Here is an 18,621-nt window from a genome sequence, read left to right on the forward strand (position 1 = left end):
ACTTTTATATTTCTCAAATGTGATTTTTTTTTGCCAAGCAACCTTTTTACCGTCATCCACGTGTACTTTTTGATCCAAAAAATATACAGCCAAAGAGGAAGAACCAGAAGGTGAGGTTGTCCAGGATGGCTGGAGTTCCCTAGTGATCGTGAATGGTGGGACTCATCTCTAGAGAAGCTGAACACCACAAGATTCCTTCGACAGTAACCGAAGATCAGCCTCTGTTCTTTTCCACCATTTCATTGCTGCAGTGAGACTGCCACAAAATGGTGGCTATCAGAGCTCGTTTGAACAGTGTCAGATATAAATTCCAGCTGTTGATCATTCTAGTATGGGCAAAAATTGGTAGTTGTGGGGGCTCAGTCAATGATTATCAGTTCACAAGTGATCCTTCAATCTTTACTCACTTGATTTCTTCTTACTAATGTGTGTAGCCCCATTGACTTAAGCTGATAAATACATGTAACAATCCATAGCTGCCTACATACAGGTTCTAGAATTGTTATCAATGATCAATTCCATGATATGCAGCCTGAAAATAAAACAAAGAAGCCCCAACCAATTCAGCTAAAGGAATAACTCCATTAACTGGCCGGTTTGTATCACTGCTGACGACAGCCATCAAAGCATGGAAAAATTATTCCCCCACTCCATGAAGAAGGGATTGTGTCTCTCATACTGTATGACATCATATCACAGGGGGGATTTGGTAACACAGGAATGTTCAAACACATGCAATTTACAGAAATTAGACAAAAATCTACATTAGAATGATTCAGGATCTTATCATGGGATTAAAGGGGAATACACCTTTTTTCCCCCTCCAGGCACAAGAAAGAACATGTGTATGCTAAAGTCATATGAGCAACCAAGACTGAGGAACACAATTCATTTCAGATCCAGAAATGTTTAATGGTGTTAAAGTGCTACTTTAATGTGGGACCATATTCTAACATATAAACACAATTCCACTGCTAAATAAGGTTGTCTTTTTTTTTTTTTTTTTGGCCCAGCCCTACCTAAGAACAATAAAATAAAATCAACAGGACTGAAATTAACAACCCATTCAAATCAGCAATAAGTTACGAATTTTATAAAGCATTTTTTCCTTTTATTTTTTTCCTTAGTAATGCGGGGGTAGTTAAATTACTTAAAGGTATACAAAATTTCAAACAATGCCATTGGTGAGGTCTCTGTAAGAAGGTTTTTAACTTGGAAAACAAAAAAATAATTCTCACCATTAAAAAAAAAAAAAAAAAGAAAACAAGAAAGCAAAGCCCTCAAAGTGCAGGTTAGAAATCTCACCTCCAAGAAAATTATAAAATATTCGATACAATAGCTCTCAATAGCAACAGCACCTGCACAGGTGAGATAGCGGATACGCACTGGGATGTGCGCAGGCCAAATGTTACATTAAGATGAGACAAGTGCTGAGCTTAACTATGTTAACTATTGAATTGCGACTACTGTAGGGGATCAGGTGCCTTCAAAGTTTGCAAGGGGAATGACCAAAAAAAAAAAAGGGAAACCAAAAAACCCAGTAACCCTGACCTTTCCAAGCCAGCACAGACCGTGTTTGTTTTGTGCACGGCAAAGAGCATTTGTGTGTTTCATCAGGTCAAGTGCTGCATCAAAACAGATACCTTTTCAGTGGCGTTAATCCATTATAAAAGACATTGAAGATTTCATATGGACAAGCTCTAAAAAGACATGTCACATTTGGAGTGTTTTTACTCCCAACACATTTACAAACGTTTATCAAAAGATCTTTAAATAAAAAAGGTCATAGTGGCTCAGTATCTGGGCATGACTTTCCACACGCTGGTTTCTTTCTGTCCTCAAGAGTGTGTGTGTGCGCGTGTGTGTCTGTCTCTGTCTCTCTCTCTCCAGGGGAGCACTGCTGTTTGGACTCCACAATGCAGCCCGCCACGTGCTGGTGGATTACAGTTTAGTACCCTAGTGCTAGCAGTGTGATAGAAGTACTTGCTTTAAATGATGTCCAATAGAACGTTGAGCTGAATGGTGATTTCTCCTGAACAATCTTCACTGTTGCCTCTCTCTCTGGGCATGAACTGAACACCTATTATTATTCATAGGTTGTGTGATACATCTTCATGGCCAAGCTGCTATGACTTCCTGCTATGTTACTATAATGCCTGATGGTGATCAAATATTAGGACAGAGTCATTTCAGGACCAGGAAAGTTCCAGAAGCCTCTAAACCGAGTTGTTCTATCTGAATGCAGTCTGAGAAAAACTGGACGTTTCTCAGATCTCATGACAAATTGAGAGAGAGAGAGAGAGAGAGAGAGAGATGAATCTCCAGTATCCTCTTTCAAATAAACAAAATCAAAGCAAAGTAATTCATCATGTAAGGGCCAAATCCAGGTCTCACTGGAGCCAAATGGAGTTTTGTCACTGACTTCAGGAGGACCAGGGTTCAGTCTCACTATGCTAGGGGAAAACCAGGATTTTGCAACATGACCCAATGGACATACATGGGTTCCTATGGAGGCCTCCTATTGCCCAAGGGGGTACATATATATAGGTCTGTTCGGGTCTAGCTGTTGACGTGTCATTTCTAAAAGAGGATACTGCATCTAGAACCCAGTCTGAACTCAGATTACTCCAGTGGAATAATCCGCCCTGCATTGATGTCTCACTTTGTTCTAGGAAGCGAACGAGAGTTTGACGCTGGCGCTGGAATAACCCTCGTCACTCCCAATACTCTGCAAGCTGCTGTGATCATCAATGTCACTGATGCTGGTTGTGCTGATATCGTCCACTTCTCCATGGGAGAACTCTGTGCTTTCAACATCCACTTCAATCTCCTCTGCAAAGAAAACGACACACACGCAGGTTAGTGTCATCGCAGGCAGCTACGCTTGGAACTCTACAATTGACAAACGATCAACACTCCAGGTATAAAATAAGCACCACACAGTATAATTCACAATGATTTCCAAAAGGGGGGGGAGGGGCAGAGTGCCTGTTTCAGCAAGCAGGATGCTGTCTCAATGTGTTTCAAAGGCATTACTAAACTTTTTTGCTGCCAGCCAACCCCAAACTTCCAAGCTAGGAACTGGGTTCAAAAAAGAATTAGACACGTTCATGGTGGATAGGTCCATGAATGGCTATTAGCTAGATGGCCAGGGACATAACCCCATGTTCTGGGTGTCCCTAAACCTCTGACGGCCAGAAGCTGGAACTGGATGACAGGGGATGGATCACTCAATAAGTTGCCCTGTTCTGTTCATTCCCTCTGAAGCATCTGGTACTGGCCACTGTCTGAAGACAGGATACTGGGTGAGATGGACCATTGCTGATCCAGTATGGCCATTCTTATGTTCTTAAGATGAAGAACTCAGCAAAGTTTGGATTCATCATTAGTCAGTGGCTCTGCTCTGCAGGGCAGTGGAAGAACCTGTGTTAAGCAGCACCACAGCGTTCAGCCCCCCTGCGTGAAGTCTAGCTACTTTGCCATCATTGCCACCTGGTTCTGTGGGCCTGGGCATTCCCCCCAGCTTGGATTGACTTTATCACCATGAGAGTGGACTGCTTTCAACGTCCTCTGCAATTCACATGCCAAGATGATGATAAGCTCTTCCAGGTCAGGGGCTGTCACTTTCTGTGTTTGCACAGTGCTTTAGCGCGACACAGATCTGGGTCTTTTGGGAGACTACAGTGACAAATAGCAGCGCTGGGGGACACCTTACGGTTGTGATAGCGGAGACAGAGCTATATAGGGCACTGTAGTGTGTTTCTATAGGGACACAGGGTAGCATGTTGAACAGCACTTCGGTGACTTTGGGCCATCAAAGTCAGTAAGACTGAGGCTCTCAAGTCACTGAAATGCTTTTGAAAATTTTACTTCCAGACCTTAAAAATGACACTAAAAAATAAATGAAAAATATTGGTAAAACAGTGAAGCTCACAGATCACTAATAATTAGATGGGCAATCTCTGTGCTCTTTGTTGGTTCTTTATGATTAAGGCACGGAAGTCCTGGCAGTCACGGATTCTGTGATTTTACCGGACCTCCCTGATTTCTTCAGCTTCAGCTGCCCGCAGCTTCCAGCCCTGGCTTCAGCTGCGGGCAGCTAAAGCTGAAGAAATCACAGTGGTGCGGTAGCCATGGCTGGGGCAGGAGCCGTCGCAATGCTCCCCACATAGCAAGTGTCTGAGTAAAACAAATATGTTTTTAACAAAACCATAAACTCTAACACTTGACACACAGTTGGGAGGAAAAAAAATCTCTGTGAAAGATTCAAAATTCCTTCCCCCCTTTACCCCCCCACCCCGCTTCAGTGTAGGGAGGAGAAAGCACTTGCTTCATATGCAAATCCTTCAGAGGAATTGTCCAATAAAATGATAAGACAAGACCTTAACTTAGAAATAGCAGCAACAAGCAGAAAATGGAACCCTGATTTTTGAAACTTCCTTCTAGGCCTTCTTTTTACATTATAAAGAGGAGGCGCACAATCCATGTTTATACTTTGAAGCATGTGTTTGGTTACTGACTAGGGATCATGGATCATTATTTTTAAAACGAAGCTTTTGCATTCTGACTTTAGACAACTGTTCAAATACATCGGTCAAGTTCAAATGCCACAAGAATCACCTGAATCCACAATCACGACCTCTTTCCTCAACTTAAGCAAGACTGACTAACAACTGAGGCAGAATGACATGACAAAGCCCACATCTTTTGCTGGGCAAATACAGAGACCCATTCAATGGCAAAGCGAAGAGGCAAGTAACAGGAAGAGCACAATGGAAGGAAGGAATCATTCGCCACTCTCTCAAATTTTCAGGAGAGGTCAGTCTTTATCTTGATGCATCCCTTTTTGTAGATCCACAGATTCTAAGGTTAGAAGGACCCACCCTGGTCATCTCATCTGACCTCCTGTATAACACAGGCCATAAGACTTCCCTAATTAATTCCTGTTTGAGCTATTTTAATTAAGCTGGACGCGTTAGAACACCTACCTCGCTCTGAATCCGAGCGATCAGAGGAAATGGTTGAGCCAATGCTGTCCATTCGTATTCGTTCTATCTCCTGAGGACCCTGCAGTTGTTCCAGCCTTCTCCTTAAGAACCTTTGTTCTCGTTCCAGGTTTTCAAGCTGGTGTTGGCTTCTCCTCTCGGCCTCCTCAAGTTTCTGACATGATAAAATACGACTTGATTATGACTTTAATTCTTGTTTTCTACAGCACAGCCATATACTTTGCTTCAGATTTTCCCATGTTCTGAAAGGATTTATGCTCAAACAAGTATCGGACCAGACTGCCCTTCAGTCACTAGTAGAAATGAAGTCTATTTGTGTCTTTGTTGGTTTACACCTTTGCTAGATCTTACACATTTGTACAAGGAGGTTTTTTGGGGGTGAATGAATACAGGATTTTTTTAAAAATTGTTCTTTATAAACGTGTAATTAACCAATAAGCTGCATCACTGAGTTCATCCACCAGAGGGCCTCTATTCCCTTAATCAAACAGATTCTGTATTTGTTATGATCACTCGTAACACAAAAATTTATCCTGGGATGTTTGGCTTTCTTGTTGCTTGGTTTAGTAGGTATTTCTCAGAAGCAGTTTTCCATTTAAATAGCAATTTATGTAACCTGCTACAGACTCTTTTGATCACAGCTGGGAAATCTACCAGGCTAACGTTCTTTGTTTCCGGATGGCCAACCCGTTGCATAAGATGGGAGTCATTTCAGGCTAACACTTTCCTTTAAGCAGGGCTCCCTCCCTTACCAACCCGGAGCTGCAACAAAGGATTTAGGTATATTCCTGATCTCTACATGACTGGATTTTCTTTTTACACTTTACTTTGCCAGAAGCAATCTATGAAGGGCTTTGGGAAGCTGGCAGAACCACAGATGAAAGACGATGGAAACAATAAGACGTCAACTCTGTTTCACTATAGAGGCCTATTCAGATTTGCCAGCAGGGGGAATGCACTGGAGTGACAGAAGTTACATTTTTCCATCAAACTGCAGCCCTTCAATCACATTAGATGTGTTTCTACTTTAAAAAAAGAGCAAGATCTGCTACTGTCTTCCCCCAATCACAATACAGAACAGGTTCCCTGCTCTCCTAATCAATCATGTGCAGAGTTAACAAAGTTTATTATGGACCCTCTGAACAACCCATGTTGTAATAATGATGTAACCGAAGGAGCAATGCATTTGAGAGGTATTAGTCTCAGTGAGAGCAGATTTACCTCTGGACAGCGGGTGAGTGATTGGTGCAGTTAGAAACAGGCCAGATGGAAAGCATCTGGGAAGCCTGGGAAAAGCGGTGCTTACCTTGATGTGTGCTTTGGCTTTGTTAAGCAGCCCAAGCGTTGTGTGCCGGGTGCAGTCTGGTCCTAGTGGTATCAGAACCTTTAAACGTTCTAAGCACAGGCGTAGGTGAGCACGTCTGGAGGGGGAGAGACACTGATTAGGACCTGCAGCCTTATAAAAGGACAAAAATCCAACTCTTTTTCTCCCCAGGCAGGCTCGATTTTCCACGCATCACCCTGTTTCCCTCAGATAGCTTATGCCCTGCCATTAAATGTTTACACTGCAAACACTAGTCACTCAACAACATTAGCCCTATTGCTAACCTCTGACAAACAGTTTATTTCCTTGCGCTCACACCTGATAACCTGTCTCGGCTGGATGAACTCTGGGGAGGAAAGACGGACCGAGGCAACGGTAGTCTGCTTGGTTTCACATAACTTCAAGCTGCCAGCTATTTGCGGTCTACTCCACCGTGTAGAGTTTTATATCAAGGCACTTTCAAGTATCGAATGGCGTTTACACACTAGCACATTACCGGTTAAGGAAAAAAACCTAACTTTATAGATTAAGCTTTGTAACATTCACTGCCCATCTTCCTCTTTTTCCAGCCACATCAGGCAAAAGGAAGCCTGACTGCAGCAAACTCCTTACTGCAAAGTGACTGAATTACACATCACACTCATTAAAGGGTCAGATCTGCACTCTTTGGGCATTCTGACCGCAAAGAACTCAGGGCTGCATATTTCCTAGCCCGGAGTTTGGAATCTTGCTGTCAATACAGGTTCTCTGGGAGCAGAGACCCTTTGCCTATTTCTGCTTCCACCCCTTGCACTATAGTCTACAATAACAACCCCAAACAGTACAGAACTCCTGTGACTATTTTATTTTGGATCATTATTACAGAACACTGTAGTTTTGTTTGTTTTTTTAAATACGGGAAACTGCTCAGAGAGCAATCTCAAAGTATAACCCCACTCAGATACTGCAGTAAAACTAGTTCGGTTTTCTCCCATTCTGTATTATGTATTTAGGAATTAACAGTAGATTTATGGAAAACAGTAAAGTTATTTTTTTCCAGGCCCTACATTAATGATTTATGTCTGAATTTGTAATCCCGATCAATAGCACAATGACATCAGACGATCAGTCTATACTCAAGGTATCCCAGTGCAAAAGGTTCTTGAAAGCCTTTACCAGCCCTGTTCAGACACAAAGGGACGGAATCTAAATTCAGTCCATCTGAATGAAGAAAAACAAATTAGTTTGGACGGTTCATTTACATTTTGTATTTGAAATTCACTATTGTTCGCAGTTTGAAAGGGATGGGGAGAGGAGTCTGTAATCATGCAATTATGTCACTGACAAGCAAGGATGATTAAGGGTAGAAGGGTCAGGGGTTTAGCTGATGAACTGTCAGTACAAGAGCAGCACCCACTAGCACCACTATAGTTATGGGTTTGTCAGTGTTTCCATTATAAAAACCTCTTACAAAAGGTCTATAATTCAGCCGCAGTAACTGCCTCGGGGCTGAAATTTGGGCTTTGGCTGAGGAAAGTGTGTTTTTAATGAAATATTTATTAAGAAATTTGGTTTTAAAAGTGTCATAAACATAAAAAAACCAAACCATGTCAATGTCACCCTCCCACTCAGCTTTTTCTACAATGAAACCCGCTGGCATTTAATCCTTATCGCTGACTAAGAGCTTTCACTACTTGGGAAAACCAATTTCAGTTGACAGCCATTTCGTGTAGATAAACAGCTCTGGGCATGGTCAGCAACAGGTGCTCTGCTAATCACATTACAAGGACGTTTCGACCCAACGGTGGGCAAACCTGCAATGTAAGGATTGGCGGGGCTTGAACCTGGGCCTACAGGCAGCTCACACTGCCACCAATCTGTAACTTCACCTGTTTCCAGTGACCCACAGAGGTTGTACCACCACAGGAAGTTCCGCCTCAAGCTAAACTGACTGACAGTAGCAATCCCTTACATAAGTCTATGGGGTGTACCAGGAAGTGTTCAGGCAACAATGTGGATCCCCAGATAGCTACCATGACTGCCCTGCTTCTCTGCCTCTGAGCTCCCAGTACTGACCTCGGCTCCAAATTGTATCCGGACTCCCGACTGACCCCTGGAATGCCAACACTGACCCTGATACCTGGTACTGATCCCTCAGCCTGATTCCTGACCCTCAGCTTAACTCTTGACTACAAGCCGGGCCCTGACCCCCGGCTTCTGAACTCCTGCCACTAGTCCTGCTTACCTTTGTCCAGGATCCTGACATGAACAGGTTGGGAAATGGACTTTGGTTTAGTTTGGCATCCAAAAGTCTGAATTCTGACATGAAGCTCCTGCAAACTAGCCTATTGTTTATGAGTCCACAAAACTGGGCTGGACATTTTGCAAGATACCAGCTTCTCAGGAGTTGTCAACCACTGCCACTTCCTGTTACAGCTGGAAATGCTCAGAATGGACTCTCTCATAGCATTTCACCACTGCACCAGAAAGGGAGGGTGGCTTTGTAACACCTTTTCATGTTCTCTGTATGTGTATATATATATCTCCTTACTATATGTTCCATTCTATGCATCCGATGAAGTGGGCTGTAGCCCACGAAAGCTTATGCTCAAATAAATTTGTTAGTCTCTAAGGTGCCACAAGTACGCCTGTTCTTTTTGTAACTAAGGCACTGGACTGGGACTCAGGGGAGATGAAGTTGATTCCTCCTTGTCTTCACTGTAGTGTTAGCTTGAGTTATCTACAATTGAATTAACTCCTCTCGAGTGAGCCTAGTTCAACTGAGAATGAGCCCACTACAAAATGGCCCTGGAGCTGCAGAGCGTTTGCATTAGCAGCACCTAATAGCCATGTCCCCACTGCAGTACTAGCTCCAACATCAGCAGCACCTGAGCTTCAATCCATCCCCCCAAAGGGCCAGCCAGGTTGAGGTTAAAGCACCAATGAGAGATGTGCGTGTGTGGATGGGAATCAGGTTAGGGGCAACACTCAAGATAGACCTTAAGCTAACAAGGCAATGAAGACAGGTTTCTCTGTGGTTTCCCACAGGGATAATACTACTTCCTTTCTCCCATCCTTTACTCATCTTTATCTATTTAGACTGTAAGCTCTTCTGGGCAGGGAGTATGGGCTGGTCTACATGTCAAAGGCCTTTCAGTACACCTATACCAATGAAGGCCCCTCATGGAGATACAGATTATACCAGCAAAAGGAGTTATTTTGCCATTATAGGTAAACCACCTCCGCAAACGACATAAGCTATACCAACAAAATGACTCCTTTGTTGGTATAAGCTGCATCTACGTGGGGGGGGGGGGGGGGGAGGGGGGGAAGGGTGTGCTGACGTAGCTATGCAGGAAAACCTTTGCAGTTTATATCCAGCCTCTTTCTCCCTATGTCTCCGTACAGAGCCTAGCACAAATGGACCCCAATCTTGGTGGGGACTGTATGTGGAGTTATCAAAACTGACGTAACACTAACTGCTACCACCTCCAGTTCCATTCCTAACAGAAACCTGAGGTCGCTGTTCCAGAACAAGGATAATTCTAGATGGTTTACCCACCACGGCTTAGTATGCACAGGTGGACCTGTCCAGATTGCCACACAAACTCTGTGCTATGCATCGTTCTTTACCATGCCTGGGGAAGTTCATGTTCTAACCCCCCACACACACTCTAACCCCCCACACACACTTTTTTTTTTTTTTTGCCAGGATGAACCTAGGAAAACACTGTAGAACTGTGCTAGGAACCAGTGAAGAGTGTAGACACACAAACTTAGAACATGTGCCAGGCAACTGCCCCAGTACCAGAGACCCCTGATGGTTGGGAAGAGGATATTAAATGTTTGGCTTCTCAATTACCAGTGAATTTCAGGAGCTCTCAAACAGGCCTTGGCACGAATACCATGGCTGTTAGAATTACACAAAATTAAGCAATGTAAAAAATCTCAAAGCCATGGACACTGAGATGCCAACTTTTTAATTTCTTTCTGCCCACGAAAGGTGGAACACAAATAAAAGCAGCTGCTGTTTGGAGACCTTTACAAGGTCTTATGTGGGACAAAGCAGTCTGAGGACCTGTCCACATGAAAAAAGTTACACTTGGATAATGTAGAGGGTGTGAATGTAAAGCAACAGAATCAAACTGGTGCAAAAGGTTCATAGGTCTTTTTAAAATTGGCTTCTTCTGGTTTAAGTTGAGTCAGTTAGGAACAGGTTTAACTGAACTCTTATATCAACATAAGAGCAGCCACACATTGGTTGGCTCAATTTAACTCTGGCTTGGTCGACACACAGGTTTTGTACAGTAGAACTGAAAGTTAAACCAGTACAACTCCTAGTATAGATGCGTTTATACTGGTAAAAAATTGCTAATATCAGCATAGTTTATTCCCCTCTTTCCTATGGGAACAGTAATCTTGGTGTAAAGCACCTAAATACCTATATTGCTGTATCAATGAGTGGGTTGCATTATATACTAGCACTGCAGTTTGTGCATGTGGACAAGGCCTAAATCAACTTAAAAACTAATTTAAGTTACACTGTGCAGCTGCCCCATGTAGACAAGCCCTTAGACTCAACAGGCCAATTGTTCCCACTTTTTTAACCAAGTATTCACCACTTCTCCCACTTTAGCCCACCTCTCCTAGCCCAACACATTTTAATGGTGTTTAAAGGATGTGTCTGTTTTTTCTCCCCAAATATCTTGCATTTCAGCTTTCAAATGTTGGCAGGTGTGTAACCTGTTGAGTATTTTTGGCTTCTGTGGGCTGAAGTCAAGCTGATCACGGATGTTAATTAAGCCACAAAACGTGAAAGCGCTCTGATTCATTGATGGGAGGCTAAATGTCACACAGAAATCAACTTCTATCAAAGCCCAATTTTTATCAAAGCAGGAAACTGACTAGCTGAGCTAAAATTCCTTGTCAAACAGAATTTACAGGTGTAACTATCCAATCTACAGTCCCTTACCAAAAAGTCCTGGAGTTTTCCCTTGCAGTTATAATCCCATAGTCTAGACAAAGTTATGCGTCTCCTTCCCCTTAATCTACCTGGTGCTTTATTGTAAGGTGGTTTTAACATAGCTTTGGGCTCCCTGGCACTTAGCGAAAATACCAGCACTGCCCAAACTTCACACAAGAAAGCCATACGACTTTCCACACTGGATCATGCTAATAACTGGAAAAAACAAGTCTAGAAGCATTATATTTTATAAAGGGAGAATTAATTTACAGTCAGAGGGACTCCTTAGGGCATTAGAAGATGGAGATGAATCAGCGTTCAGGGACTGCCAGTTTCAAAGTAGATCTGAGCACATGTGCACTCGTTGTAGGAGTGACAGGTAAAAGTGGAGAAGTGGGGGCAGGATCTTCATAGTCACTCCCCGTCCCTAGGAAGGAAAGATGCTTGAGAAAACAGGGCTACCACAGAGGTTTCTGCTCTCTGAGCATGAGACGTGGTAATAGACATGCCAAAGCCCTGACTCTGTGCCAGGATGAATGCATGAGTATGTAAGGGAGGGGGCTTTCTACTCTTCCTTAACCAGCTGGCCCTCTCCCCTTCATTCCGGTCTATTCTGGGGCACACGGGGAGGCCCACAGGGTGCAATGGCTTGTCTCACACAGCGACAGCCAACGGGTGGTTTGGATTTGTCTGGCTGAAGACACAAAACCCACGACTCCTGGGAAGCAGGAGCTGAGTGCTGGGAGAACGGAGGGCTGAGGAACTTGGTGCCCCACATGCTCCTTTGCTTGGCCCAGAAAAAGCACAGGGCAACATTGCCACTTACTTGGCAGGCTAGAAACGCTGGCTGGTTAGAGCTACAGCCCAGAGGGGGGCTGCTTGTCTTAGCTTTTCCTTTTGGGTATGTTGGGTCAAATTCAGCCCTGGCAGAAGACAGTCCAACTCCACTAAATTCAACACACTCTACTGTTGCTGCATTCAGAGGAGCTGCACCCGACTAGATCAGGGTCGAAGCTGGCCCATTGTAGTCCTCTTGTGCAACTGTTACGTGCAAAGAAAGTGAATAATGGAATAGCTGGGGCTCAAGTAACAAGAGCCTGGCCTGTCAGGCTGCAGCCCTGGGCTGGGATGTGCTGCTGGAGTAGGAATGCCAGAGTCAGAGGATAGTGCCTTTCTCAGACTCATTAAGAGTGAAATTCACCCCAGCTGTGGAGGGGCTGGCACAGAAAGGACTCCCCCCCCCCCGCTAGTGGGGAGATACGCAATCGCCCCAAACTATCCGGTGCAGATATTTCTGGAGAGGAGGAGGAGGAGGGGCCAAGGAACAAATCCAGTAAAGTTCCAAAGCCCTGCATATATGTTACTGCAGCCTACTGGGGGGAGTATTAACCACCGAGGGGCTGCAATACAGGGGTAGCGGTGTGCATGCGCACGTAGTCCCATTCCTTCCCCCCTCATTAAGTGGCTTTCACAAAGGCAGGGAGAGTTTCACCCTCAAGGCTGATTGCATTTGGATTGGTATTTCACCCCCTCCTCTCCAAGCTCTAAATCCTCAGGGTAACCCGCTACCCCCTGCTTTGCGGACAAGTCAGCCCACATTCTAAGCGACTCCCTCCAGACGCTAAGAGAGCGTTCACCCGTCTGCTGAGGGCTGTAATTTCAGAGCCTGCTCTTTGCAGTTACCAATGACATCACTGTCTCTGATTATATAAAGCTCTAGTGGGAAGCATATATTTATGTGTTTGCTTCATAGCGTCAGTCATCCTGCTGTACAATATGCGTCCAAGTCCTGCCACAAGAACCGCTCTGCCATTCCTCCCTCCTCCCCTGACCCAAACCGCAGTGTGGGAGAGAGATTTGGGGGCACAAGTCTCCAGGTTTCAGGGGATGGGTGTATTTGCTGATACCCCGAGGGTGGGGGATAGAACTCGACAGCTGGCACTCTGCAAAAAGCCCCTCAGGGAAGACCAGTGAGACCAGTTTGTCCCACACAAAAACATGGGAGACTGAGGGCCAAACACAAGAGCACTCCCCACTCCACCCTATACCCAGAGAGCAGGCAGCCAGGATCGGAAATGCTCCTGTTACTCACCTCCACCCTGCCCCAGCTCTGTGCACGCAGACAGAAAAGCATGTGGGCACTAGAGAACAATCCTTCCTCCCCATGGGTGGGCTACAAGTCTGCTGAGACATGGCCCATGACCCTGCCCTTACAGGGGTAAACACAATGGCAGCATCCACTGCAAGGGAAAATGAGACTTCCCTCCGCGGGAGCCAGAAGAGAACATTTCAAATGGACTAGTCATGGCAGACACTGGGCAGGGATGGGGCAGGTGGAGGACACATCAGGCTTGCCCCTGAATTTCACCTTGGAACCTGCTGACCCAGCTTTCAGCCTGGTCTAAGCTAGTCAAAAATGGGCTGCAAGAAAATCTTTTACTTGCAACCCCTGTACAACTCCACCCACAAGAGCCAGGCTTGGACTTTTTACATGAGGTCTTCAGTGGGGCTCTGACGCAGATGGTAATAGCTTCCTCCTGGCATGGCCTGGAAGCCGTAAGTGCTGCAGATGCAGCAGGTCAGCTACATCTAACTCCATGCCTCCCATTTGGAAATCACCCTGAAAGCTACTGGACACTACGAGGGCAGGTGCTTCAGAAACCCCAGAATGCACTGGTACACGTGGACAGTTCCATCAAAACCAGAGTGTCGGTGCAGATGTGATACGGACAAGCGAGGCAACCTGTTATATCAGGCATCTATATCCCTGTGATGGGCTCCTGGAGTTGAGCCTGATTCAACTCCCACTGAAGTCAACAAAAAGACTCCCCTTGTATTTTTTTGGTGCCAGGTCAGGCACTTACTGTAGATACACCCGCCTTTACTTGTGCTCATTTTCCCTTTTCATTACCGGTGGATGGGGGGTAGGGGGAACGGACTGAAATGGATAGAATAAAATTCTCCTCCATTAAGGCCCTGATCCTGCAAAAGCTCTTAAGCACATGCTTAACTCTAAGTCTGCAGGCAGTATCATTGACGTCAATGGGACTACTCATGCTTTAAGTTAAGCATTTGCGTCTGTGCTTTGCTAAACTAGGGCCTGAACTCCTGTAATAAACAGAGAGACCTGGAATAGGCTACAGGCAAACCTCCATGGAAAAACCACATCTCACTCATGGAAGGAAAGGGGCCAGCAAAGGAGTAATTTTCTAGAAAGCAAAGTATTTCCAAATTGGATTGGACTGGGTTTTCTTTTGATAAGAATTAGACAACAGGGATAAATGAAAAAGCCAATTACCAGATCCCTAACACGCTACTTCAACGAAACAGTTTAGTTCATTCTTCACATTAAGCACACGCTTAAGTCCTTTTGAGGTTGAATCCGGAGCTTGCTCCTTTTAAAAAAAGAGGAGGATGATCTCATGTGGAAATGAAAAATTAATTTTATCCCTCTCTTATCAACGAGTTGGGTCTAATTTAACCCTGAAATTTGAAACCAGCAACTTTGCTTGGATTTCACAGTTAACAAGCTTGTTTAAAAAATTCAAGAGAGAGATCACTGTTTAAAGAAAACAATTCCAGCAAAATGGAAGGGACCTTGTATCAATAATTCATCAGGAGACAATGATTTCGGGAAGAAGTACCGAGAAGCAGATGCATAAACTGGGGACGGGGGAAAAATCGAGTTTCTTTCTGTAAACAATTCACAGGTCATATGCCTACTTATCTTTTATAGCCATCACATGACAATGTTTTTCCTATACTCTTGCCTCTGACCCAAAAGAGAACGATCCCTCCCCCTATAGCCCCAACAACCTAACACCTATTGGCTGGTGCAGTTTCAGAGCTCCTCTTTATTGGACGATTCATCCTTTAGCAGAAGAAAGAAGAAATCTAAGATTTTGCCAAGTAACTAAATCAGAAATTGAAGGCAGTCAAGTGCTGGGGCCTGTATTTTCTTTGCTGCAGAGTGTTATGTAATTGCTCCAAGCCCTTGAGCCATGCACAGTAAAGCTGCCATGGCGTACAGCCAATTTTCAATAACTCCACACACACAATTCCACATGATGGCCGCTGGCACGTTACCCTACACTGGATATATATTTTTAAAAGAGAGACTCTGGTTCAAAAGGATATACTTAAAACAAAACAAAAAATTCCTCACCTGTGTTACTAGATCTTTTAAACCAAAAGAAAAGATTTTAAAAACCCCTCATTTATTTCTCACTATTCACAATGACTGTTTATCTTCCGTGTTTCACTCAAACAGGGACAAGGAAGACTTAGTCAATTTCACTTCCGTTTCGAGTCAGTTTCACTTGCTGGTTCCCATGCATTATGAACAGTGGTGCTAGGTGCTTGGGTTGCAAACTCCTCAGGAGGGTATGCAAATTGTTATATATCTATATATAGATATCTATATATCTGCTGGTCTTATGTTTTATAAAAGCTTTTTGTTGTTGTACAAAAACAAAAACTAAACCCGACACAAATAAAGCAGCTCCATGGGCCAAATTTTCAGCCTGATCTTAACCAGACCTCATTTGCATGCACAAATAATCAATGTAGATGAGTATGTCCCTGACTGTAACTGCATATCAGGGACAGAGTAAAACTAAGTGCAAAAGAAGTTGCCAGTCTATGAAAGTCAGGCCTTGTGACTTTCCTCTTATTTTTTAGAAGTAACATTAAGCCTACCAGGGAGATTTCTATTTGTACAGATCCCTGAGTTCAGTTAGGACTTCCAGATATTACCGAAATACCAACAGTAATAACAATATATTAGTACATTTTAGGAAACAATGTACATTCTATCCATTGTAAACACATGGGGCTATTCTACAGATCACTGAGATCAGTAAGATAGAAGCTGTCAATACAAGGGCCAATTTCATAGCTGTTGAGTTTCCTTAATTCCACAGCTGATACAGAATTTTTAAAATGCCAGATACATAACAGTTTCAAAAAACAGAATCAGTTTCCTCCAGGAAAAAGGAAAGTCCATTCAACTACTATAGAAGAGAACAGCACCTAATACAAACCCCTACTATTCAAACCCCAGAGAGACAATTCAGAAACTTTTGACATTTGGTCCAGCAGGGCTTCTTTCAGGATTTGGCACCTGAAGCAGAAACTCTGCCCCTGGTCTCAACTTCAGTACCAGAAGGAGTCCCACATAGCCCCAAAGTGGCTGGGAAGGGGTCATGATCGGGCCAGCCAAATTGTGTGTATAATCAAACAGTTTCTATTGCCCTCCAATCTTTGCAGAGATAACCATCTCAGTGACTTGAGTCTGGGAAGATCTACAAGTCCTTGGGAGTTGATAGATTCAAGAACAGACAACATAAATATTCTTGCTGTGTGTTTTGTTTTCAATTAACAACAAAATAAAAGATGAAATAGAATAAAACACACCAATAGCAGTTACAAACCATACATCCAGGTTTGTTCTCTATCTTTAGGTCCCTTTAAAATAGCTCATGCAGGTCTTTCCTCAACAAAAAGATCTGTCCGGTATAGGGTTGCCAATTTTGGTTGGATGTATTCTGGAGGTTTCGTCTCATGACATAATCTTTAATTAAAGATTAGTCTTTAATTCCTGGAGACTCCAGGACAATCCTGGAGGGTTAGCAACCCTAGTCTGGTATCACATGTTTTTATACTTATGTGACCATGCTTTTCAGGGTCCAAGACAAACCCCAGGGCAGACTTGAGTAGGATACAAAAGTCCAGGAAGTTTATCCAGGCAATTCCCCACACTGCCCCTGGGCCTGGGTTTTCTGCAACAGTCTCGTTAGGCCCCTTAAGCCTGTCCCAGACAGCCCAACAGTCCTCCTCATAGTAAATCAAAAGAAACAGTCCCCAAACCAAACTCAATAGTCCTGTGCCAAGCCGACCTTCCTCCAGAGGGCTCTGGCACCCATATGTCTGAGATCAAAGATTGCTTTGCTCTCTGGGTTGAGCCTGTGCTGCATTCCTCCTAGCTCCGCTCAGGAGACAGCACCAGGGCGAGGAGCAGCACAGTCCAGTGGACAGGAGTCAGGAAACCTGGCTTCTATTTGCAGCTCTACACTGACCTGCTGGGTGATTTGGGCAAGTCACTTCCCCTCCTGGCATTTCTGTTTCCATCCCACACTTCGTCTGTCCTGTCTATTTGACTGGAAACTCTTCAAGGTAGGTCTGACTCTTACCACGTGTGCATGCAGTGCCTAGATCTTAGTAGAGGCCTCTCAGTTCTAGCATAGAACAACAGCACTACCAGTCCCAACTGTTCAAAAACTGAGTCAGGACCCAAAAGCCATGATATTAACTTAAAGAACAGGAGACTGTTTTCAAATACATTTAGGGATATTTTTATTTGCCTTGTGGATTCTGATCCTGGTAACATAATTTCAAGCTTTTCTTCACAGCCAAGAAGATCTGACACTTGCTGAAATTCTCATGCAATCTCATGATTCCAGCAGTTGAGGCTTGCAGAAAATACACCAAAAAAATTGCAAGACTCATAATAAACTCACAAGATGTGGCAAAAATGATATAAATAATAAAGGACAATCCTAAAGTGAGGTGCCCTATCCCAGAATGAATCTCTCTACTTGCAGTAATATGACCACTAATGCTTTTTACCGTACTTGATTTTTCTTTAGAGACAACGATGCAAAACTTAAATTTAGTTTCAACTCACTAAAGAAGGCCAGGTATTTTTGCACATTTCACAAACAGAAGGTGAATAGCTCAGTGCAAGTGGGCATCTAGAAAGGAGAAGACTCAAAGTAGCTAGTGACTTGACAAACAAACAAAACAAACAAACAAAAAAAGGCACTTTTTTCCATTCAGTTCTAGTATAAAATTGTTAATGCTTTGTGTTAGAGCTGTATGAATAATGGATTTTTTGGTTCACTGATCATTCAAAAAAATTGAAAACAAAATTTGTTTTGGGCCTAAACATTTTGTTTTGACCATTGAAAAACCTTTTGATTAATTTTATTAAAAAGCAAAGGACATTTTTAAAGCAAAATATTGTTTTGAATAAAAAAACCTCCCAAAAACCTGATTTTTTTTTTCTGATTTGCATTTAGTTTTTTTTTTTTTTAAACCAAATTCAGTGAAACTTGCATGAATTTTGGAAATGTTTCAGGGTCACCAAATCTTAAATTTTTTGCTGAATAAAGCTTCTGCTGAAAATGTTTGCCTAGCTGTAGGGTTCAGTTTCTCTCCCCACTGTCCACACAGAGTGTTTCCTCTTCTCTTTGGATGCAGTGGAATTTGGACATCCCTGGAAGGCTTTGGAGAGAAACAGCACATTATAGTGGACATTCTGGAGTGGAGTCTATTAATACCAAAGCTAA

The 18,621-nt window shown here is 43.5% G+C and overlaps 1 protein-coding gene across 3 annotated transcripts in view; it reads right to left on the minus strand.

Moving 5' to 3' along the window:
- Window positions 1-908: 908 nt before the first annotated feature.
- The window catches only part of MXI1 (MAX interactor 1, dimerization protein), a 90,128-nt gene continuing 72,415 nt past the window's right edge, over window positions 909-18,621 (minus strand). For all 3 annotated transcript variants that reach the window (XM_034775922.1, XM_034775924.1, XM_034775923.1), the window contains 3 exons: window positions 6,313-6,427; window positions 4,989-5,160; window positions 909-2,832 (listed from right to left, as the gene is read on the minus strand). In XM_034775922.1, the coding sequence (XP_034631813.1) occupies window positions 2,669-2,832; window positions 4,989-5,160; window positions 6,313-6,427 (451 nt within the window). In that variant the 3' untranslated portion in view covers window positions 909-2,668. The remainder of the gene's footprint in view (window positions 2,833-4,988; window positions 5,161-6,312; window positions 6,428-18,621) is intronic.

Source organism: Trachemys scripta, chromosome 7, assembly GCF_013100865.1.
Source record: "Trachemys scripta elegans isolate TJP31775 chromosome 7, CAS_Tse_1.0, whole genome shotgun sequence".
NCBI classification, from domain to species: Eukaryota; Metazoa; Chordata; order Testudines; family Emydidae; genus Trachemys; species Trachemys scripta.